This window comes from Panthera leo, chromosome C2 (assembly GCF_018350215.1).
Source record: "Panthera leo isolate Ple1 chromosome C2, P.leo_Ple1_pat1.1, whole genome shotgun sequence".
NCBI classification, from domain to species: Eukaryota; Metazoa; Chordata; class Mammalia; order Carnivora; family Felidae; genus Panthera; species Panthera leo.
The window spans coordinates 71,552,658-71,577,262 of NC_056687.1; the positions used below are offsets into that span (position 1 = coordinate 71,552,658).

General features: G+C 43.7%; 1 protein-coding gene across 1 annotated transcript; it reads left to right on the forward strand.

The window, feature by feature from the left end:
• Positions 1–4,673: 4,673 nt before the first annotated feature.
• SLC51A (solute carrier family 51 subunit alpha) lies at positions 4,674–24,148 on the forward strand. Its single transcript, XM_042954360.1, has 10 exons — positions 4,674–4,711; positions 5,313–5,407; positions 17,368–17,435; positions 18,044–18,280; positions 19,210–19,283; positions 19,709–19,867; positions 20,423–20,534; positions 20,829–20,975; positions 23,298–23,403; positions 23,940–24,148. The coding sequence occupies exons 1-10, from the start codon at positions 4,674–4,676 to the stop codon at positions 24,146–24,148; spliced, it is 1,245 nt and encodes a 414-aa protein (XP_042810294.1).
• The last annotated feature ends 457 nt before the right edge of the window (positions 24,149–24,605 follow it).

The following is a 24,605-nucleotide window of genomic DNA, read 5'->3' on the forward strand; positions in this document are numbered from 1 at the left end:
GCGTCCAGCTCTTGACTTCAGCTCAGGTTGTGATCTCACAGTTCATGGATTCTAACCCCATGTCGGGCTCTATACTGGCAGTGCAGAGCCTGCTTGGGATTCTCTCTCTCCCTTTCTCTCTGCCCCTTCCTTTGCTTTGTCTCTCTCTCAAAATAAATAAACTTAAAAAACTAGCATCTTCCTTTTCCAACTGTAATGCAAAACAATGCAAGTACAATGACAATTTACCACCAAGTAACACTTAAAATCTTGCAAAAAAAAAAGCAGAGTTTTATACTGATATAAGTGATATTGGAACATCATTTAAATCACCCAAAAGGTCATCAATCAATAAGGAGCTAGTCTAAAATAGCTAAAAGTTCAGAAAGGGAAAATCAACAAGGTTGACAGCCTAGTAGGCTCTTCAAAAAAAAGAATGGCTGATAGCTTCACTAGTAAATTCTATATGACATTAAAAAATGAACACCAATCCTCCTCAAACTCTTCCAAGAAACAGAAGAGAAAGGAACACCTTCCTACCTCATTCTGTGATGTCAATATTACCATGACACCAAAGCCAGCTGAAGACATCACAAAAAATCCCCTACAGACTAATATCCTTTATCAATATGGATGCAAAAATCTTTGGTGAAATACTAGCAAACTGAATCCAGAAGCATATTAAAAGATTATACACCATGACCAAGTGGGATTTATTCCAGGAACCCAAGAGCGGTCCAACACACATAAATCAGCGTACTACACCACATTAACAGAATGAAGGAAAAAATATATATGGTCATCTTAATGAAGAAAAGGCATTTGGCAAAATCCAATACCATTCCATGATTAAAACACTCCACAGCCTAGGAATAGAAAGGATGTTTCTCAAATAAAGGGCATTTATGAAAAACCCACAGCTAACATTACACTTAATGATGAAAGACTGAAAGCTTTCCTTATAAGATCAGGAACAAGACAGGGATGCTTGTTTTTGCCACTTTTATTTAACATTGTACTGGAATTTGTAGTTAGAGCAACTAGGGAGGGAAGGAAGGAAGGAAGGAAGGAAGAGAGGGAGAGAGGGAGGGAAAGAAAGAAAGAAAGAAAGAAAGAAAGAAAGGGCATCTACACTGCAAATCTCCAAAATCTCTATTTGCAAACACAATTTTGTATATAGGAAACCTTAAAGAACACACACACACACACACATGCACGCACACACATACACAATATCAGAGCTAATAAATGAGTTCAGGAAAGTAGCAGCATTATTCATAGCCAAAAAATGGAAATAACCCAAATGCCCATTCACTGATGAATGGGTAAACTAAATAAGGTATGTCCACCCAATGGAATATTATTCAACCATAAGAAGGAGCAGAGAACTGGTACCTGCTGCAACATGGATGAACCTTGAAAACATGTCCCATGAAAAAAGTCAGGCATAAAACGCCAAATTGTATGATTATATCTTTTATTTTTAGAGAGACAGAGCATGAGTGGGAGAAAGGGGCAGAGAGAAGAGAGAGAGAGAGAGAGAGAGAGAGAAAGAGAGAGAGAGAGAGTCTCAAGCAGGCTCCATGCTCAGTGTCCAACATGGGGTTCGATCCCACAACCCTGGAATTATGACTCAAGCCAAAATCAAGAGTCAGACGCTCAACCAACTGAGCCACCCAGGAGCCCCCATATGATTCTATTTAGTAGAATCATTTGCCAGAATTGCCTATTTGCCAGAATAGGCAAATCCATAGAGAGAGGAAGTAGATTAGTGGTTGCCAGGGGATGGGAAGAAGGAAGAATTGGGAAGTAGGAGGTTTCTTTTTGGGCTGATGGAAATTTTCTGCAATTAGAGTAATGGTGATAGTTGCACAACATTATAAATACACTAAAAAACCACTGAATTAGGGGCACCTGGGTGGGTCAGTTGGTTAAGCATCTGACTTCAGCTCAGGTCATGATCTCGTGTTCATGAGTTCAAGCCTCAAGTCAGGCTCTGTGCTGAACACTTGCTCAGAGCCTGGAGCCTGCTTCAGATTCTGTGTTTCCGTCTCTCTGCCCCTCCCCTGCTCACACTCTGTCTCTCTCTTTCTCTCAAAAATATATAAATGTTAAAAATTCTTTTAAAAAACACTGAATTTTATACTTTATAATGACTAAACTGGTGAATTTTATGTTATGTGAATTTTACCTCAAGAAATTTTTTTTTAAAAAGAGACAATGGCCTTTAAATATCAAATGATTGAGGACCCCTGAGGAAAACTGATGAAATTTATGGGGTTTTTATACTATGATTTTTCAAAAATGATCCTTACACCAAGAGAACCAACATTGAAGTGATAGGTGTGTCCCATCATATAATCATGCAATTTTGTGAGACTATTTAAGCAAAAAAAAAAAAAAAAGAAGAAGAAGAAGAGTGAGTCATTCTTCTTGGGTCTAAAATTCAGGGTGTGACAGCCAGCGGTCCGAAATTAGCAAGGGAAGAACATGACTGGCAGGTCCAGCTCTCCTCTTGCCATATCTTAGCTAGGGGTGGGCTGGCCGAGTCAGGACGTCATTGCCCTGGACTATCCGTGGGTCACACTGCATAGACAGCCACCTAGGGATTCTGGGTGGGGCAGAAGTACCCACTCAGAGTGAAAGCCCTCCCTCTCACCAACACCCTGCCATTCCTCCCTCCCTCGTCATCGGACCTAAGAATTAACCAGTCTCCCCTGAGCCTCCCAGTCCCTGCTGCTTAGCTGCATAAACGCGGTGTCAGTCTTGGCTGCCATCCCTTCCTGACCCCCTCTGGTTCTTCGTCCCCCTCCCCCTGCCTCCCCCTCCCACCATTCTGTCCTGAAGGAATTTCAGAGAACATCTTCAACACCCTGCTATCTGCTCTAAGGAAGTCTAAAGTTCAGGGCTTTGGGCAATTAAGCTCAAGGCCTCTCACCAGGCTAGAGAGGAATGACCCAGGGAGCATTCTTGTGGCAACTGCTGAGGAAGCTGAGTCAGCCCTGTCTCTTGGCTTTGTCAGGGTGGAACCAAGGCAAGTGACCCTCTCCAGGTCAATGCCTTTGTTTTCCTTGCTGTGCCCTTGCCTCCACCTCAGAAGGCAACCGAGTCCCTGAGACTACACTGTCCTGTCCCAAGAGTTGTACTTTAGGAGGAGAGCGAAAGAGGGAGAGAACTGCGCTTGACCCTTGGGGGATATTTTTAGGTGTGTGGGGACAGGAGTGGGTGTCCTCTTCACACCACATCACTGACTGCTTCCTCTGATTGTATCTCCTCCCCATCCCGGAATCAACTCTCTTGACCCTCTCATGGGCCCTTTTCTTACCTGAACCTCAACGGAGCTCCTAGTCTAGGTCCCTTCTGCCTCTCTCTACACTCCCATGGCTCTCCATCCAACCTGATGTCATAACTTCTCTGAGCCTCCGTTTCTTCACCTGTAAAATGTGAATAAAGACAGTACTTACTTTACAAGACTGGTTGCAAAGTTGCAGTGAGATAAGGAACATACTGCATTTTCTACAGCGCCTGGTGCACCCCAAATTCTCAGTAAACGTTTGCTGCTGCTGTTGTTGTGCTTTTATTATTTCGTCAGTCATGTAAGCGGTTCTTTTTTTTTTTTTTTAATGTTTATTTATTTTTGAGGGACAGCAAGCAGGGGAGGGGCAGAGAGAGAGACACACACACAGGCTCCAGGCCCAGAGCTGTCAGCACAGAGCCCGACGCGGGGCTCGAACTCACAAACCATGAGATCATGACCTGAGCTGAAGTCAGACGCTTAACCACTGAGCCACCCAGGCTCCCCAGTCGTGTAAGCAGCTCTAAAGAGCACTTAGGATGTATTAGACCCTATTCCGGGAACCTAAGGGTACTATGCTTGGATTCAAATACTTTTAAATCTACTTGGAGAGGGAAGAGAACATAGTTCTCTAATCAACACAATAGTTCAGAAAACATATCATTTGGCACAACTTTTCAGAATCTATAAAATTTCTCAGAAATCTAACTCAGCAACTCTGCCTCTGTACCTTTGCTGCATCTTGGGCTGCTGTTTGGCCGAATACACCCATCATCAACATGAGCTGGGCTGAGCTTTGGGAAACCCACATGGGCCTCGCCTGGCTTTTCCAGCTCGTCCTTCCTTCTGCCTGCCAGGCCAACAGTGCCAGCACAGCACAGTCCTGGAATTGGCCCTGACTCTCCCATCTCTAGGGGACCAGAGACTGAGTTCCAGACAGGTCCTGGGAGAAAGGGGGCTGCTGACCAGTAGTATTGCAAGGAAGATACAGAACTTTACTCCTATCATCACCCTAGAAGACTCCTTAGAGGAGGTGTAGGATGAGGGTTGGTAGCAGCAAAGGGTGGCTAAAGGGATCTGTGGGAGGGAGGAAGGAAGGACCACACCTAGAGAGAGGGAGGAGTCAGCAAGGGGCGGGGGGGAATTAGCCAGTCAAAAGGATCAAATTCCTCCAGGGTGAACTCTGAGATAGGTTCTAGGGATTTGCGGCACAGAAAGCCCGAGAAAAGGGAGTCAGAGACGAAGACTCTGTCACTCCACCTACACGTGGCCCAGGTCCTCTGGGAGAGAGTCCAGCAGGCAGCAGAACCAGCGGGAGCCGCCTCCTTCAGGGCCCCCACCTTTCTGCCCCTTCTTGCCCCTCAGTGCCTGCTGGAAAGCCAGACAGGGGGAGAAGACGATGGAGCCAGACAGGACTCAGATAAAACTTGACCCCAGGTGAGTGAGGGTAGCAGGCCCAGAGCCAGGAGTCAGTTGCTAAGCCGTGGAGGCCCCTATCTCATTGGACTGTCCCTCCCTCCCTCTTAGGTCCTTTGGCTCCCAGGACACAGAATGAGGCAGACTAATAATGGTTTGGCTGTCCCCAAGGTCCTGTGGGTTTGGGCCAGTGTGTGATCTTTCAGAGCCTTGGTTTTGTCCCTCAACTGGGAAGAGAAAAGTCTCAGAGGTAGGGGCTGTGAAGGGCATGCACAGAGCCCCATCCAGCTGTGGACTCACCCCTGGTGCTAAGGGTCCTCTCTTTCTGTGAGACTCTGTTCTTTCTCTATTGTCAGCCACTGGACTGCTGCCCCAGTGGAAGTGGAGAGAGTGAACTGTGGGCCCTTTGGGCACCTAGGCCTATCCTGCCCCTGGCCTAGGCGGCACCTGCCTTACACACTAGCCTGGGCCAATTTCCTCTAAGAATCAGGCGCCAAGGGGAAATGTACAAGCAGCCCAAACTCAGGAGTGTTTGCGGGAGTGTCAAATAACTGATGTTCCTTCTGGTCCCTCCCCGCCTCCCCAGTCCTCATATTCTGAATGTAGGTTGGTGTCTCTACAGGTACACGGCAGATCTTCTGGAGGTGCTGAAAACTAATTTCAGCATCCCCTCTGCCTGCTTCTCTCTCGCTCCCACTGCTGCCCAACTTCTGAGAGGTAAGTCAAGGCCCCTCCCCAGAGAGAACCAAAAGGAGGACATGAGCACCCCGGCAGGAAGCTGGGACAGCTGAGGGAAGCTGAAGACAGGTGGTCCTGAGCTGGCCAGCCTGGAGAGTATCTACATATCATGGTTAAGGCCTTGGGGAAGAACAACCCCTTAAGGAGCCAATAGGCCAAAAGAAGGGCATGACCACCTAGCCAGGGAGACACAGCTGCATGTTGGGCCTCCCACAAACCCCAACCTCAAAGCTCATTCAAGTTGGGGACGCTGGCTTGGAGCATTTTTCAAATCCCAGAGCCATCCAGGGAATCGAGATGGTGCCGAAATGATGCAAGACCCAACAAATCCCCTAGGGGACTGTATAAGAGCTGCTTTGGGAAAGGGTCTGCATCATTCTAGAGGGGTGGTTATTATGAATAATGTTCTTAACACTTAGGGGAACCTGTACAAATACTCTGACAGTGTTGGACAACTAGATCTTATACTGAATCGCTTTTGAACGTGAAAAGCCATTTATTTCCTGGCCACCTAAAATATGACAACCAGATGACCCCAGCACCGTTATAGCAAATGTGGCTCCCGTCCATATTTTATTTTGTCTTCCTACGGCATGATTAACCACCTCTCAGACTTTCATGAATAGGAGTCTGTGTCTCTATGGAATCCTTACTGTTTTTTCCCCAGCCTCCTTCTTGATGTCGTCACCTCAGTGCACAGACTTTCCGAACAACAGGATGTGGTCAGTGTGGATTAGAAGGCAGACACGGGCATGTGCTTGGACAAAGCTCAGCCTTGTTTCAGAGCAAATAACAACTGCTGGGGTGTCCAGAGAGGCTTTGCAGCTGCTGTGGGGTTTGTGCCAGTACGTAGCTGCCGCGTCCGGCTCCAGGAACCTCTTGTTCAGAGTGCGGCTCTTCCCTTAGATGAGCAGTTGTCAACCAGAGGCAATTTTGTCCCCCAGGGAACTTCTGGCAATGTCTAGAGACAGTTCATTTGCCACAGCTAGAGGGTGCTATTGGCACCTGGTGGGGAGAGGCCAAGGATGCTGCCTGAATACAAAGGAAAGCCCCCCACAGCAAGGAGTTGTCTTGGCCAAAGTGTCAATAGCGCTGAGGTTGAGAAACCCTGCCTCACACAGTAAAAATCGATCTCACATGGCTTTGCCGCGGAATGTGCGAATGGGAGCACCAAAGATGTTCAAAGTAGGGAGACCATACTGGGTCCGGTAGTCTTGCGAGCTGCCTGTTTGCGGGGGGGAGGGCGTGGAATGTCGGAACGGGTAAGCAAACTGGAGAGTGGAGAGCAGGCAGTGGGCACTGCTGAGGTGGTGGTGGAGGCAGAATGAGCAGGCAGATTCTCCACACACTGAGGAGCTTGATCTGGCAGGATTCCAGGTCGCTGGTGAGGAGGCAGAGGACAACTGAGAGGGCTGGACAGGTGAGGTGGGGCCTGATGAGCGGCAGGCAGAGAAGTTGTACTTTATCCTGTGGAGAGAAGGAGCCAGTGAGGGCTCTAGACTGGGAGGGGCTAGAGAGTGCTTCAAGGTAATTAATCAGTAATCAGGATGGACTTCAGGGAAGAAGAGCCTTGAGAAGCAGGGGCGTAAATTGGAGGTTATTGCCCCAGCCCAGCATGAGGAATGAGAGTCTGAGCCAGAACGGTGTCAGGGAAAGGAAGGGAAGTTTGGAAGACAAAGGTTATCTAAAGAAAGAGCAGGCAATCTGGTCAATACCGATACAAGGTGAGCGAAGGAAAAAGAGACCGTGACGGAAGCGAAGGAAAAAAAGACCTGGGGAGCTGGGCAGGGTGATGACATGACACTAAGAGTCAGGAAGCCAGGAAGAGGCACCCACTGAGGATGTGGCAAGAACCCTTCCTCCTCTGTTAGTAAACCGTTGCTCCTTAAATTCGATGCCATTTAAGAAAAAGCTATTTTGGAAGAACTGTGGAAACTTTCAGTAATCTGGGTTTTTTTAATGTTTATTCATTTATTTTTGAGAGAGAGAGAGAGAGAGAGAGAACACAAGCAGGTGAGGAGGCGGGGGACACGGAATCTGAAGCAGGCTCCAGGCTCCGAGCTGTCAGCACAGAGCCTGATGGGGGGCACAAACTCATGAGCTGTAAGATCATGACCTGAGACGAAGTTGGACGCTTAACCCAATGAGCCACCCAGGTGCCCCCAATAATCTGTTTTTGAAATGCCTGTGATATGACTGCAATTGTAATCCCTACAGGATTTTTTTTTTTAATGGGCTGATCCAAACATTTATGTGAAAGAGTGAAGGGCCAAGAAAAGCAAGACAATTTTGAAAAAATGCAAGGAGCGTACCTGCCCTCCCAGGGATTAAGGCTTACAAGAAGACTAAGCCATGAGGCAGTAAGTGCAAGGGTCCAAACAAGTGGAAAATGGAACAGAACAGAATGCCCAGAAAGAGAGCCCACTGGGGAATGTGCTCTATGACAGGACATTACACACCTCAGCGGACAGAATGGACTCTTCAAGAAGTCACCTGGACTATGTATCTGTCCCTATTGCAATATAGCTCCAAAGTATCTTCAATCCACACAGCTTAAATACCTAAATGTAAAATGCAAACTTTTTTACAAAAGAAAACACAGAAAGGTATCTTTATGATTGGAAGTAGAGAATTTCTTAAATAAAACACAAAAAAGCACAAATGATCATGGAGATTGGCTACATAAACAAACAAACAAACTTCTATATAACTATAAACACTATAAACAATGCTAAAAGCCAAACCATAGACTGGGAGAAGATATTTTCAAGCCCTAACCAACAAGGGATAAGTAGTCAGTATAAGAAAAATTACCCAATAAAAGTTGTGTAAAATATGTGAACGGATAGCTCATAGCAGAAGAAACACTAATGACCAATAAATATACAAAAAGATATTCTATTTTGTTAGGATTTAAGGAGCCCTGAATTAAACAATAGCACGTCATTTGACTACAATGAATTTGAGGTAACAGTGAGCACTTGTGGGCTGCTGGTGGGAGTATAATGGGGACAACCACTGTGGAGACTGATTAGCTCTCTACAACACTGAAGATGCTCATCTCCTCCAGCCCAGAAATTCTGATTTTAGGTGTATGCATAAAGGAACTGTCCTAGGGGCACCTGCATAGCTCAGTCTGTTGAGCATCCCACTCTTGATTTCAGCTCAGGTCATGATCCCAGGGTCTTGGGATCAAGCCCTGCATTGGGCTCTGCCTTGAGTATGGAGCCTGTTTGGAATTCTATCTCCCTTTGCCCCTCTCCCTGGCTCACTCTCTCTCTCTCTCTCTCAAAATGAATGAATAAATAAATAAATAAATAAAATAAGGGAACTCTCCTATATGTGCTAAGGAGACATGTCCAAGAGTACATATTGAAGCATTTGTTTATCATATGAGAATAATATCATGAAAATAATGTTGTGTGGAAAAAAGCATTTTGCAGGATGATGCCATTTATATAGATTTTTTATTAATTAATTAATTTATTTATTTATTTATTAAGTGGGTTTCACACCCAGTGTGGAGCCCAACACAGAGCTTGAACTCACAACTCTGAGATCAAGACCTGAGCTGAGATCAAGAGTGGGAAGCTTAACCAACTGAACCACGCAGGCACCACCATACAGATTTTTTTAAATACAAAGCAATATAGTATGTTGAATATGCACATACGTTGTGAAAAACTAAAACGTAAATGAAAAAGATATACACTAATTTCAGAACAGTAGTTAGCTCTGAGAGGTGAGGTGCAGAAGGGAAAATGATCCAGGGGGTGTGTACAGGGGCCTTCAGATACATCTGTAATGTTTTTTTTTTTTTCTAAAAATAACTTCTGAGGCAAAATTGGCAATATTGTAACACTCTTTAAAATGGGTTATGGGTATATTCATGTTTGCTCTATTCTCTTTATTTTTGAAATTTTTGTAATTTAATAAATTATTTTAATTTATAAAAAATCATTTTTGACAGGCTGTGATGAGATGTTCGTTTTAAAAGTATAAAATTTTATTATACTATAAAATTATACTATTGTAGTAATATAATATGTATGCACTTTAACCAGGGTGTTTTTTAAAGCTACTTTTTATTGAACAAATACTACATGCCAGGTGCTGTGCTAAGAGGTTAATGAGAGAATGAATAACCTGTCCAAGGTCAAGAGCAAGTAGTAAGTGGAATTTTTCTCTGGACTCTGATTCCAGAGACTGTGTTCTTAACTTCCATGAAAACAAAATGAAAAAATGAAAATAACTTTTGGTTAGGAACTAGCTGGAATTATGGATCATACTCTTCCAAAATTTTAATGTCCTTATATTGTTTTCATTATTAAAAAAAAAAAAAGTAATCTTCACTATTTCAGAGACAGTGGGACATTTGCTAGTTGCTAAAGGTATAATTGTATTCAAAATGGCCAGTTAGACAAGCATTTCCCACAGTGTGTCCCTTGGAGTACTAATCTCAAGTAGTGCTTCATGAACACAAATCTACAAAAATAAGTTTTGTAAAATCTGTATTCTATAACCTCCAGTAGGAAATTAACAGTGTAAATCAGATTAAAAAGTTGAGTATGGGAAGAAACAGGTTTAATATTGTTTAAGGCATTTCCACAAATCCTTTGGCCATAGAACACTTTTGTCCCATAATATCTGTTAAGATGCGAAAAAATAAGATCGGGGACGATCTTCAAAGAAGATATATGAGTTTCATGGAGAGCAGGAGCTCTCTTTCTTAGCTTTTGTGCTGCAGCAGTGGATACAAGAGCCTGCAGATGGCACAAGTATGAGAAAGAATATAAAGTGCCGAAGCCAGCAGTTAGAAGAGATTGCAAAAGCATTTGGGTACTGAACAGTCAGAATATGCCCCCAACCCACCTTCATAAACTGAAACAACTTTTTAGGGTTGCATTGGATCATTTATAGCACTCCACATTCCTTTCCATAGTCATGTGAACACACACCAAGAGTCAATGTGGGCCTAGCCAGAAACCCCTGGATTGAAATCCCAGCCCCATAACTTCCAGGTTGTGTGACCATGGCCAAGGTGCTTGACTCTCTAAGCCTGGTTTCCTGGAAAAGGCTATAAAAAGGGGATGATCCATAGGAATTCTCATGGGGTTATTTCTTTCATTCAACAAATAGCCACAGTTGCTGTTCCAGGCACTTAGAGATGGAACAGAGAACAAACAAGCTTGACAAAGTCCCTGCCTTCTTGGAGTTTACACAGTTGGGGGAGGGGCGCAGGAGAAGGCAGCAGAAAATAGGCAAGTAAATAAATATGTAAATAACTTCACCGTGAGAGGCAAATGGGGACAATAGCACACTCAGAGAAGGCTGGCTGAGAAGGGGCATTTGAGCGGAGAGCTCATGGAGGAGAAGCCAGCCACTGGCAATACAGGGAGAAAAGCTGAATGGGCAGAAACCAAGTGCTACCAAGTTCTGGAGGTGGGCACAGCTTCTATGGCTATTGGGAGGCTGAAGGAGGGGTAGGGAAATCCCAAACCTCAATAAACAGAGAAGAGTTGAGCTGATGTTTGAGATTGGAAAACACAGGGTGTGGGAGAGGATGAGGGATCAGTGCCCGAGACCTAGGGACAGAGGTCAGGAAGGGGACCGTGGTTCTGGGCGTCAAGGTGGGGCAGATTTTCAAGGAGGAGGGAGCAGTCAAGACAGTTAAGACTGGGAAAATTAAAAAAAAAAAAAGTGGTGGGGGGGCGGGTGGTGCATCAGGGTGGCTCAAGTGGTTAAGGGCTGATTTCGGCTCAGGTCATGGTCTCATTTATGACCATGGTTCGTGACCAGATTCCTGAGTTTGAGCTCTGCTTCAGGGTCTGTGCTGACAGTTCAGAGCCTGGAGCCTGCTTTGGAATTTGTGTCTCCCCTTCTCTCTGCACCTCCCTAGTTTATTATCTGTCTCTGTCTCTGTCTGTCTCTCAAAAATAAATAAACAAAAAAAAAAAAAAAAGAAGAAGAAGAAGAAGAAGAAGACAGTGAAGACTGGGAAGGGCTTTGGCCTTGAATGGCTTTTGAAAGGGCTCTCCCTGAGCTGGTGAGGACAAGGTCAAGGAGGGGTGGGGAAGTCAGGCCCTGAGCGACCTCCAGAAGTGACTTACCTTTCCAACAACGGACCTGAGCTTTTAGAAATCTACTGAATTAATTTTGGTATCTGCCTATCTGGACTTTATCTTTTGTGAGTATTTTTTTTTTAACATAAATATTTCCGTTGTAAAAAATAATTCAGATTCAGTAAATCTGAAAATCCAGAAAAGTAGAAGGAGGAAGAGCCATCTATACTCCCGCCACTCAAGAGACAGGCACTGCAAATACCTTGGTGTTAGTTCCCCCCCCTTTTTTTTTTTAATGTTTTATTTATTTTTGTGAAAGAGATAGAGAGAGAGATCACAAGCGGGGGAAGGAAAGAGAGAGAGGGAGACACAGAATCCAAAGCAGGCTCCAGGCTCTGTTGGAGCTGTCAGCACGGAGCCCCACATGGGGCTGGAGGAACAGTGAGGTCATGACCTGAGCCAAGGTTGGCCGCTTAACCAGCTGCACCACCCAGGCCCCCCCAGTGTTAGTTCCTTTTTCCATGCTTTTATTTAGCATTAGTTGAAATCATGCCATACCTCCAATCTTATGTCCTGTTTTTAGAAGCATGACATCATATGAGTTTTTTTCACATTATTATATATTTGACAAAATGTGCCCTTTTAAAAAAACATAGTTTTGTTATAAAATACAGATTTGTTATTGAATAATTGAAAACGATAGAAAAGAAGGGAAAATTCACCTATTCTTGTCACCCAAAGACAGCATATTTAATATTTTCTTTTAATATTTCTAGGCATTTTTCTGTGAAATGATTTTTTAATGTTTTTATTTTATCAATGTAGTATGTGAACATGGTTAAAATTTCTAATAATACACAAGCGCTACTAATGCAAATCAATCAGTCCTCTGCTCTATCCATTCTCATTTCTAGTCTTCCTCCTTTTTCAGCTAATGGTTCTTCTGATAGTTACCTTCCGATCACCCATACGTGCACACCATTGTTTCCCGGAGGATCAATTTTGGGCATCAACTGTGGCTGCCTCTACGATACATAAGGCTTTAGCACACACAGCACGGACCTTCTCCCATTCTCTCCATACAATTATCTTAATATTTTTGGTTGGTTATCTTTCTAGATTTACTATCCATTTAGTTTATTTCTTATTCTGCCAACCAGGGCAGTATTTCTTGATTTTCCATTTTGTGAGATAAAGATATTAGTGCCCCACTCTTTCTTCCAACTCTTTTCTACCTTTCTCTCCCCAAACATGGTTATAATTTTACTGGGCTAATTTTGCAATCTTCTTTGCTGACATAAGATTTTTTTAGGTATAAGTTACATATAGTAAAGGACAATGATCTCAAGTATGTAATATGATGCATTTTTACTTATGTGTAAATCTGTGAAACCAGCATCTCGGTCAAGAAAATGGAACCTTCCAGCATCCAGTAGGGTCTTTCGTGCTCCCTCCTTAGTTCATATGCCTTCTAATACCACTATTCTTTTTTTTTTTTTTTTTAATTTTTTAAAAATGTTTTTATCTTTGAGAGAGAGAGAGAGAGCACTAGTTGGGGAGGGGCAGAGAGAGAGGGAGACACAGAATCCAAAGCAGGCTCAGGGTCTGAGCTGTCAGCACAGAGCCCAATGCAGGGTTAGAACTCAGGAACGGCGAGATCATGACCTGAGCTGAAGTTGGACACAACCGACTGAGCCACCCAGGCGCCCGCCTGAGACCACTATTCTAAACTCTACCTCCTCTATGGATCATTTTTCCCTATTCCTCAATTTATATAAACAGTTTACCAAACAGTATGTACTCTTGTGTCTGGCTTCCTTCCCTCACCATTATGTTTTTAAGACTGATCCATTCTGGGGGCGCCTGGGTGGCTCAGTCGTTTGGGCGGCAGACTTCGGCTCAGGTCATGATCTCACGGTCCGTGAGTTTGAGCCCCGCGTCGGGCTCTGTGCTGACAGCTCGGAGCCTGGAGCCTAGAGCCTGTTTCGGATTCTGTGTCTCCCTCTCTCTGACCCTCCCCCATTCATGCTCTGTCTCTCTCTATCTCAAAAATAAATAAACGTTAAAAAAAAAAAAATAAGATTGATCCATTCTGTTGCCTGTATCAGTAGTTTATTCTTTTTAATTGCTGTGTGATATTCTATTATGGGAATGTATCACAATTTGCAATTGACCTTTGAACAACATGAGTTTGAACTGCATGGGTGCACTTAACACAAGGATTTTTTTTTCACTTTATTTATTTTGAGAGAGAGAGAGAGATAGAGAGCCAGGGAGGGGTAAAGAGGGAGGGAGGGAGAGAGAGAAAGAGAGAGAGAGAATCCCAAGGAGGCCCTGCACTGTCAGGACAGAGCCCGATGTGGGGCTCAAACTTAAGAACCATGAGATCATGACCTGAGCCGAAACCAAGAGTAGGATGCTTAACCAACTGAGCCACCCGGGCGCCCTTATGAGGATTTTTTTCAATAAATATATGTATAGTAGTGCATATATATTTTTTCTTCCTTATGATTTTCTTCATAACATTTTCTTTTCTCTAGGTTACTTTATTGTAAGAATACAGAATATAATACACATAACATACAAAATAAGTGTTAATTAACTATGTTATCAGTAAGGCTTCTGGTCAACTGTAGGCTATTAGTAGTTAAGTTTTGGGGAAGACAAAAATTATACGCAGATTTTCAACTGTGCATTGTTCAAGGATCAACTGTATTTATTTGTATTCTTGTTGAATCAATATGAGCTATTTCCAGTTTGGGCCATTATGAATAATGCTGCTCTGAGCATTCTTCTGGTGATTTTAAGCACTCATTTCTATTGAATAGGTGTCCAGAAGTGGAATTTCTGTGTCATAGGGTAGGTTTAGCTTAAAGGCATACTACCAACTGCTTTCCAAAGTCATTGTGCCACTCCCAGCTGAAATATATGAGTTCCATTTTTTCCTTATCCTCATCAGCACTTGGAATCATGAGTCCTTTTAATTTTAGCCTTGTTGGTGGGTATATAATGGCATCTCGCATTTGTATTACCCTGATAACTGTTGACATTTAGCGCCTTTTATGCTTCTCAAACGTTGAGGTACTTTTTTTTCGTGAAGTAACTGTTTAGGTCTTTTTTTTTTTCTTCATTTAAAAACATTGTGTTGTCTTGTTCTTACTGATAGGAATTCTTTATATATTACAGATACAAGTCTTTTGTTGGATATCTGTATTGCAAGTACCTTCTCTCAGTCTGAGATTGTCTTTTCATTCTCTTAATGGTTTCTTTCGACAAATGAAAATTTTTAATTTTAAGAAAGTCCAATTTATCGATTTTTAAACTTATGGGTAGTGCTTTTGGGTCCTATTTTAAAAGATCTTTGCCTAGCTCAAAGTCATGAAGATATACGTCTCTGTTTTCCTCTAAAAAATTTATTGTTTTAACTATCACATTTAGGTGTTTTTGTATGATATGAGGGAGCAGCCAATGTTCTTTTTTATCCCCCAAAGGATATCCAGATAACCCAGAACTCTTTCTCAAAAAAAAAAACCACTCTTTTCCCCATGAATTGTAGTGGAAATTTTGTCGTAAATCAGATAACCATATATGTGGGGTCTGTTAATGCATTTTTTTTTGTTTTTTTGAGTGTTAGTAAGTTATTACTCTTCTCAAGAATTATTACATATTCTTTACAAAGATTTTTTTTATGGCACAAATTTTTCAGATCTCGATAATTAATATTCATTTAGGTACTTTATTTAATAATTCCAGTATTGTTGGGCACTTGAGTTGTTTATAACTTGGGGCTATTAGTCAATATATTATAAACATTATCTTTTAATGGAACAAAAATAATATATCACAGTTATTTTGCTCTTATCTGACGACTAAGCAGATTGACTCTTTTCCCACATGCCCTGAACTGTGTTAATATCTTTTTCCATTTATTTGCAAGTGTCCTGTTTTTGTTATCAGTTCTCTTTATCTAATAAAGATCTTAAACTTGAGTACACATTTATTAAAAAGCTTTTTCCCTCAGTCCGTTTGCTGTCTATTTCTTTTAAACACTTAGAAAGAAGTTTACACACTTTATATTAAATTTGACCATCATTCTCTTTGTGATTTCTCAGATTACTCCTAAGCTTAAGAAGGTTTTTCCTCTCCAAAGTCTTCATGAAAATACAATTCTCTCTCTTTTTTTTCTCTCAATTTTTCCAGTTTGATTTTTTTTCTTTCTTTCTTTTTTTTTTAACTTACATTCAAATTAGTTAGCATATAGTGCAACAATGATTTCAGGAGTAGATTCCTTAGTGCCCCTTACCCATTTAGCCCATCTCCCCTCCCACTACCCCTCCAGTAACCCTCAGTTTATTCTCCATATTTAAGAGTCTCTTATGTTTTGTCCCCCTCCCTGTTTTTATACTATTTTTGTTTCCCTTCCCTTATGTTCATCTGTTTTGTCTCTTAAAGTCCTTATATGAGTGAAGTTATATGATTTTTGTCTTTCTCTGACTGACTAATTTCACTTAGCATAATACCCTTCAGTTCCACCCACGTCGTTGCAAATGGCAAGATTTCATTCTTTTTCATTGCCGAGTAATACTCCACTGTATATATATATATATATAGCACATCTTCTTTATCCATTCATCCATCGATGGACATTTGGGCTCTTTCCATACTTTGGCTATTGTTGCTAGTGCTGCTCTAAACATGGGGGGGGGGCATGTGTCCCTTTGAAACAGCACACCTGTATCCCATGGATAAATGCCTAGTAGTGCAATTGCTGGGTCACAGGGTATTTCCATTTTTAGTTTTTTGAGGAACCTCCACACTGTTTTCCAGAGTGGTTGCACCAGCTTGCATTCCTAATCCTGTTTGATTTTTAAAGACATCCCTTTAATCTATCTAGAATTATCATGATATATGACAGACTTAATGGGTATCTCCATGAGTGTTTGAAGTACTCGTTTTTGTTGTAAAGGGTAAAATCATATTTAAAAATCCTCTGATGTTTATATTTTAAAAGTTTTGAAGAGGAGAAGGTAAAGTCTTTTTAGTAAAGGACTGCAACGAGTTTTTTAATGTCCAAACCTTGCAGGGCCTTCTGGAACAGTATCCAGAGAGATAACTGAGGAAGAGGCAGCAGAGCTAAACAGTAACAGCAAAGTCAAGCCAGTAGTTGAGTCACTTAGTATCCTGACTAAGCGGAGGTGGGTGGAGGAAGGGCTGGGTAGGAGGACAGAAAAATAGCAAAACCCTGTCTTTTATGGCCTGTGATAGAAAAAGTTTACTACTGACTTTACAAGTCCAGCTTGGGAGCTAGAGTCTAAGGGCCACCTCCCCCATGCAGGTCCTCTGGATTGGTCATTCGACCTAACTGTGGTCAGAGGTGAAGGGCCTCTTCTGGATAAAGCAACAGAGAGAAAAATGTGTGCCCTAAAATAAGAGCAACCAGGATCAGCGTGGTATTTTTTGACAGATTCATCCTTGTCCTGGTTGCTCCTTGTGGTGGCACCAGGCATGGCTGATCCAGATGACGACTCAAGCTTTTACTGTGGTGTGGCCTCCTTCCTCCCTGCTTTGGTTTCATCTCTCTGAGCTGACCTCAGTCATCAAAACGTAGGGTGGACCAGCCAATGTCTTCCTCCTACTTTACTCCCAATGCACTGGGACAACAGACTGGGCTCTGGCAGTCTTCTTTTCCCCCTTCTTCCTCTCATCAAGACAGGTGGTGGGAAAGAGGGTCAACCAACTAGGGAAGAGACTTAAGATAAATGAGGGTCAAAGCTTAGTCACCAAAACACAGAACCATTTTTTTTAAAACTAATTGTTGCACAGATGAATCACGTAGTCAGAAGCATGTATCGTGCTGATAATGGTTTTTCCTGTTAGCAAAAGTGAAGCCGGAGGAGTTTCACCAGTATTTTTCAAAATGTTTGTTATCCTCTGACCATTACCAGGTGAGCTTGTTGAAAATGCAGATTTCTGGGTCCATCCCAGATCTATTAAAGCAGCATCTCTGAGGGTGGGACCCAGACATCTAATTTTTAACAACGCCTCAAATGACTGCAAGAAACATTAAAGAGAGCTACTGGACCACATTGAAGACTAATTATGAGGCCAACACGAGCCAAATGTCCTTGGAGTCTTTACTTGTATCCGTTTCTCTTTTGTTAAATTCCCATCCTAACGTCCCAGTTTCGTGACATAATTTTGAAGTCAAATTTAAACGGCTCTAAAGTATATACCATTCATTACATTCTGCTTTAATTATAATGTTAATTGGTCCATGTTTGCTAACATGACACCGTTTACTGGAAGTAGTAAAGTTGAATAGGCCCTGCCAACCTCCTAATTCAAAATTTTTGCTCGTTATGTAAAAACTTGTTTGGTGTCTATATCCTTGTTGAGGTAAGCCTTACCATACCTAGAATCATCTGGTCTGGTCTCCCATCCATTCAGAAGAATGACTACTTTTTAGCTACATGCTCAGGTCTAAGAAAATGCCATTCTTCTGCATGGGCCGAAGCCTAGACCAGATAATTCCAGATATGGTAAAGCAATTTAGATCCAAGTGAGAAAGCCCACACCTTCTGCCCCTCATCCCTGGTCTTTAGTTAACAAGAGTCTGCCTTCTCTTTCTACTTTAGCCTTGGGCCCTGCAGAAATTGCCCTCACAGTCATTATGACTCTGCTTGCCCTGGGCTCGGTCACCATCTTCGTGGAGGATGCTGTCTACCTGTACAAGAACACCCGTTGCCCCATCAAGAGGAGGACTTTGCTCTGGAGCAGCTCTGCACCCACGGTGAGGGCCTTGTAGCTGCCCTTTGGGAGGGACTAAACAAGAGACAGGAACCGTTCTGGGAATTCCTCTAAACTCAGCATTTCAAGCCAGCAAAGGGTTGCCTGCCTCTACCCACTTAGGATGGGGGTTTGTAATGCAATCTCCATTTGTGGTCAGGACACCCCACCTGGGTCAACAGGCAGTGGGACACAGCTTGAATTCTTGAGTTCTTTGAATTCTCAGAGACAGCTAGAGAAACTGCTCACCCCACCAGCAGCCCCACTCACTACCTCCCCACCACAGTATCATTGTTAAAAGCAAGCTTCCTTCCTACACAGGCAAGCAGTGGTTCCTCAGACGGGAGGGAGGCAAAGAATTTTCTTTCCCATGGGGACAACTCAACTCTATCCTTGCATTATAGACCTTTATAACCCACTCTGATAGCCATTGTGTAGGTCTCTGACTTGTTCCTAGGCCATAAGATTAGACTTCCGTTTCCTTGTGGTAAGGTCTGTGTGTGTGTCTGGAGCGGAGAATGGAGCCCTTGAGGTCCTTTTCTAGCAGATGACACCTGCCTGGGCCATCTCAAGTCATCAGAGATGCTCTAGTAACATGTGGCATTGAAAAGGAAGGGCTGGATCTTGATCCAGTTCCTCCCAAGGATGAACTCACCTACTCCTACTCCGGGGATATGGGATGAGACAGTCTTCAAAATGACATTTTGACTTACAGTGACCAGCTGTCTCTAACCCTAGATACAGAAGGAACTGACTACTAAATTAAAAAGAAAAATTAGTTGATTTGATTGTTCTTCCAGATGGCCACTTTTAAGTAATGCTGCCTCATGTGTTCGGGTTTTGCTTCCTTGAGCTTTTGCCACAAAAATTTGAGAGGGTGAGCACAAAGACTCCCTTCTTGCCCCAACCAGCTTCTTGCTTGTCTTCAAGCAGGTCGTGTCTGTGTTCTGCTGTTTTGGTCTCTGGATCCCTCGTTCCCTCATGCTTGTAGAAATGGCCATAACTTCGTGAGTGTCCTGCCCCTCCCCCAGCTCTGAGGTGGGTACCCTTTTGCTCCCCACTCACCCAGGACTCCAGAGTCTGCATCTTCTTTTATCCCCTATCCCTTCCATAAATCCCTGCAAATCAACTGATCATGAGTCTAGCCCCTTTCAACTTGTGCTAATCCGGGTCTCTTGAACTTCTGGTTTTCTTCATCTTCAGTCACCATTTTGTTCACATAGGTTCAAATTCCCCTCTTCCTCAGCCCCTGGACCCTGTCCTCTTCCTCTTGCTGGCTCACACATTCCAAATGCCTGGTCCCTACTGGACCCCCTCAGTGAGCCCCACCTCTCCTTCACCCTTTGTAGTGTATATGTCTTTGGCAACAGAGAGGTATCCCCTTACCTGGCCACCTCCCCCTCTGTGAAGCTCACCTCTACTCCCACTCCAGGTTTTACTCAGTATGCTTTTACCTGCTGATGCTGGTCATGGTGGAAGGCTTTGGTGGGAAGGAGGCAGTAATAAGGACACTGAAGGACACTCCAATGATGGTCCACACTGGCCCCTGCTGCTGCTGCTGCCCCTGCTGCCCCCCACTCATGCTCACCAGGTAAGGTGGGAGGGAGAGGCAGAACTGAGGAACAGGTTAGCCTCTCTCTTCACTCTCACAAGAGTCTCTGTGGCTCCCTCAGCCCTGCTTCAAGCCTCTTGGAATCAGGTTTGTATGGGACAGAGCCAGTGGCAAAAGGGCGGGCATCCCGCAGCCAGCACCCACACATTAGGCACCCACCCAGGGGTGAGGGAAGCAGAGGAAGGAGAACTCCAATTTCCATCACTTAGGCTCACTGCTGCCCACACACTTTATCACACTGGACTTTGGGCTACTTACTTGTCTCTTATGCCCATTTTGGTTAAAGAGGTTGGGGTCAACTTTCTGATAGTCCTTGCTCAAAGGGCAGCATTCTGGTCAGATGAGTGGGAGGCAAGAAGAAGGTTCCCAATGCTCTCGACATTCTGGCTTCTTCCTACGTCCCCATCCATTTAGCCATTTTGGTGTCTATTATGACAGACAAGCTTCAGCCCAGGATCCCAGTGAGGGAGCTGGAAGGTCTTCTTGAGGTGGACACTTTATGGGTTCATGTTCCCAACCCTCTTCTTCCTTTAGGAAGAAGCTTCAGCTGTTGATGTTGGGCCCATTCCAGTATGCCTTCTTCAAGATAACACTGAGCCTGGCGGGCCTGTTTCTCATCCCTGATGGCATCTATGACCCAGCAGATGTAAGCCAGGAGTAAGGGGCAGCAAACTCTAAGACTCAGTTCCTCTGAGCTCTAAAAGGAATAGTTGGAGCCAACATCCCCTGATCCAGGGCTCCACAGACAGGGTAGTCCCGGCAACAGTGTGGCCACAGAAAAGGTAGAGGCTTGGACTCTGGTGGGGAGAGGAGAGTGGAATAGGCCAAGGCTTTGGGGCTTTTTATTTATTTTTTATTACCTTTCCCACCATGGAAGAGGAGAAATAGAAGGAGAAAAGGACTTGCCTTCCTCACTGACTACTTTCTGATCTGCCACCAGATTTCTGAAGAGAGCATAGCTCTGTGGATCAACACTCTCCTCGGTGTGTCCACCCTGCTGGCCCTCTGGTCCCTGGCCATCCTTTTCCGTCAAGCCAAGCTGCACTTGGGCGAGCAGAATATAGGAGGCAAATTTGTTCTGTTCCAGGTAACTAGAATTGGGGTTAGGAGGTGAGACTAATAAAGGCAAAGAGCGGGTCCGGGAATCTTGTTAAGCCTAGGTTTCCGGTGAGACCTGGAAAAGGATCCCTGCTCCTTCGCAGTTTTTGCTTTTCCTGTGCTGTAATAGTTTCCTAGCGCTGCCCTAACAAAATATCACAAACAGAGTGGCTTAAAACAACAGAAGTGTATTGTCTCATAGTTCTGGATGCTAGAAGTCCAAAATCAAGGTGTCAGCCAGGCCACGTTCCCTCTGAAATCTACAAGGGAGAATTCTTCCTTGACGCCTCCTAACTTCTGGTGCTTTGCCAGCAATCCCCGGCTTGCAGCTGCATCACTGATTTTGCCTCCGTTATGACATGGCATGTGTCAGGGTCTTGTGTCTCTTTTCCTCTTCTTCGAAAGACAACAGTATATTGGAATAAGGACCCACCCTACTCCAGCACGTCCTCATCTTAACTGATGGCATCTAACTACACCAGAACAATGATGCTCTTTCCAAATAAGATCATATTCTGAGGCCCTGGGGGTTAGGACTTCAACATATCATTTTAGGGGACCCATTTCAACTTGTAACAGATGTATTACCAACCTTGAATTCTTCTACTTTTTCTTTTTTCTTTTCTTTTCTACCCAATACTTCCTAAAACTCTGTATCCCACCACCACCACTAGCTTCAGCATTATCATAGTTATGAACTACCTACACCACATGCTAGGCACTTTTCATACATTACATTTGAATTTGCACAACAATCTTTGGAGTCATTATTATTTCTATTTTACAAAGGAGGAAACTGCGACCCAGAGATATTATTGGGCTTCCTCCAAGGCACATATGTATGGGGCTAAAATTTAAACTTAGATCTGACTCCCAAATCTACCCTCCTTCTCATTACATTGTCTCTTCACCTTCACACCTCTTCTGAAAATTCTCTGCAAAGCACATTTGTTCACTTTTTACACTTTCCATTCTCTTAAGCCCAGATAACTTCCACCAAATACAATGACTTTAAATTTTTTTAATTTTTTTAATTTTTTTTTTTTTTGTGAGAGAGACAGAGTACAAGCAGGGGAGGGGACAGAGAGAGAGGGAGACACAGAATCTGTAGCAGGCTCAGGCTCTGAGCTGTCAGCACAGAGCCAGACGAGGGGCTCAAACTCACAAACTGTGAGATCATGACCTGAGCCAAAGTCGGACATTTAACTGACTGAGCCACCCAGGCGCCCATAAATACAATGACTTTTAATCCAATCTTGTTTTCCTTCTCTCCCCATTCTTTCTGTCTCCTTGCTAGGCCCTTCTTCTACTCCCAAGGCATAGTGACTGCTTTGTAGTCAACAGAGTGATTTCACATAAATTCTCATTTGATCTAAGCGGATGCCTCCAAAATGTGAATTTCCAGGCACATGAGAGGTAGAATTGAAGGAGAGGCCAGCAGAGCCTGAAATGGAGTCAGGGACTGAAAGGGCAGAAAGGATCTGGGCCCCAGAAGCACTTAGGGTCATGCCACAGGGTCAAGGCCCTATGATTGCCGAGCCTGCCTGTGATTATTGTGGGACATGCTGAGTCTGTCTTTAAAAGGATGACGTTTCATAAAAGTGCAGTCAGGGAGGGCAAGTACTAAGGCAAATGGTGTTGCTGGAGCCTCTGGACAGAGATTTTCTTTTTCTTTTTCTTTTTCTTTTTTCTCTTATTGTATTAAAATATACATAACATACAATTTGGCATTTTAACCATTTTTAAGTGTACAGTTCAGTGGCATTAATTATGTTCACATTGTGGTGCAATCATTATTAGCACCATCCATTTCCAGAACTTTTTCATCTTCCACACAGAAACTCTGTACCCGCTGAACGTTAATTCCCCATTTCCCATGCTGCCCAGCCCCAGGCATGGCAGAGATTTTTCAAAGGGCACCTTCATGGCTAATTGTCCATCATTCTAGGAGCAGGGATCTCAGATACTTGAGCCAGATGGAAATAGTCTCCTCTAACCATCCATCCTTTTCATCCATCCAGTGCTTGTTAGTATCCGTGGCTGAAATGGGGAAATAAACACGAACCCCCAATCAGTTCTTGTTTCTTGTCTCAAACGTTCATAAAATATTGGATAGAAGACAAGATTGTAATTTGCCTAAAGATCAAAACGCCACAAAATTTTACTCGGGTGAGTTTCAACCCTCTGCAACTGCACAGATCTAAAGGTCAGCCGAGCGTGCAGTGGAAGAGCAAGCACAGCGGTGGGCCAGCTGGCCGCAGTGCCACCGCCGCCGGGCCCAGCCTGCCCTTGTCTCTCCTCTGGTCCACAGGTGCTCCTCATCCTGACCGCCCTGCAGCCATCCATCTTCTCAGTCTTGGCCAACAGCGGGCAGATTGCTTGTTCACCTCCCTTTTCCTCTAAAGTCAGGTCTCAAGGTGAGCACACAGGGATTCCTCTCCCATTCCGGGATGGGCGAGAAGGGAGGGCCAGGGAAGAGCGGACCTTAGAACAGAGGTTGGGCCATCCTGGTTTCTATGCAGAATACTCAGAAATGGATCTCCCAGAAATCCTAGTGAGGCTTTCAGGAGAGAGTGACTTCTCTGACCACACAGAGGAGAGCTATAATCCCAAAGCTTGAGGCCAGCCCTGGTGGCTGACCCAGGAAGCCATGCGCTCAATTGTTAGCTCCTGGGAGAGGAATGGCTGTGGTTTGGAAGCAGAAGGTCATACTGATAAAACACACACAAAAAAGGGTTTAATGTTAGCCTCAGACTGCAGAAGGTAGAGAGCCAAGTTCTGGTTCTGGCTCTACCATTCATCTGGTACGTTATTTACGACAACTTAATATCTCTAGGCTGGGTTTGAGGATAAACTGGAGAAAGTGTTGCTGAACTCATATGCCAGGGCTGCTAGTGGGATACCACCTGTACCATTTAGCATAACCTACATTATATTTCACTCTACACTGCAGTGATGAATTGCCACCTTCTCATACTGGAGACTTTTGTAATGACTGTGCTGACACGCATGTACTACCGAAGGAAAGATAACAAGGTTGGATATGAGCCTTTCCCTTCCCCAGACCTGGATTTGACTTCAAAGCCTGAGGTGGACGGTTTGGACAATGAGCCTGTACATATTAAACGGGCACAAGATTTCCTCACTATCCCTCAACCTTGACCAAATGGGGATGGATTCCATCATCAGCACAAGCTGGCAGATTACATTTGACTATAGGAATGAAGGAGAATTATGGACTAGGATGCAATTATTTTGGATCTTGCCTGGAGAAGGTATTTTAGGTTTTATAATAAACAGGATAGAGTTTAAAACTCTGTAACTGGGTACATTGCCTCTGTGGGTGACACTATTAGCTCTTGAAGCTTGTATATTGAAAGGTCACTCCGAGTTTTCCTAAAGCCAGTGAAAAGGAGGAAAGTATATGGTAGTTTGCCTAGTATAAGAACAGGAGTAGAACTGAACCAGGCACCCCTATGTTTATTGCAGCATTATTTACAATAGCCAAGACTTGGAAGCAACGTAAATGTCTATCAATAGATGAACAGATAAGGAAAGTATGGTGTGTGCATGTGTGTGTGTGTGTGTGTATATACTTATATATACACACACACACACA

Coding starts and splice junctions, on each gene's coding strand:
- SLC51A (XM_042954360.1), top strand. CDS start 4,674: ATGGAGCCAGACAGGACTCAGATAAAACTTGACCCCAG. Junction 5,408..17,367: donor TGCTGCCCAACTTCTGAGAG/GTAAGTCAAGGC, acceptor TTTTCCTGTTAG/CAAAAGTGAAGCCGGAGGAG. Junction 20,535..20,828: donor GCATCTATGACCCAGCAGAT/GTAAGCCAGGAG, acceptor ATCTGCCACCAG/ATTTCTGAAGAGAGCATAGC.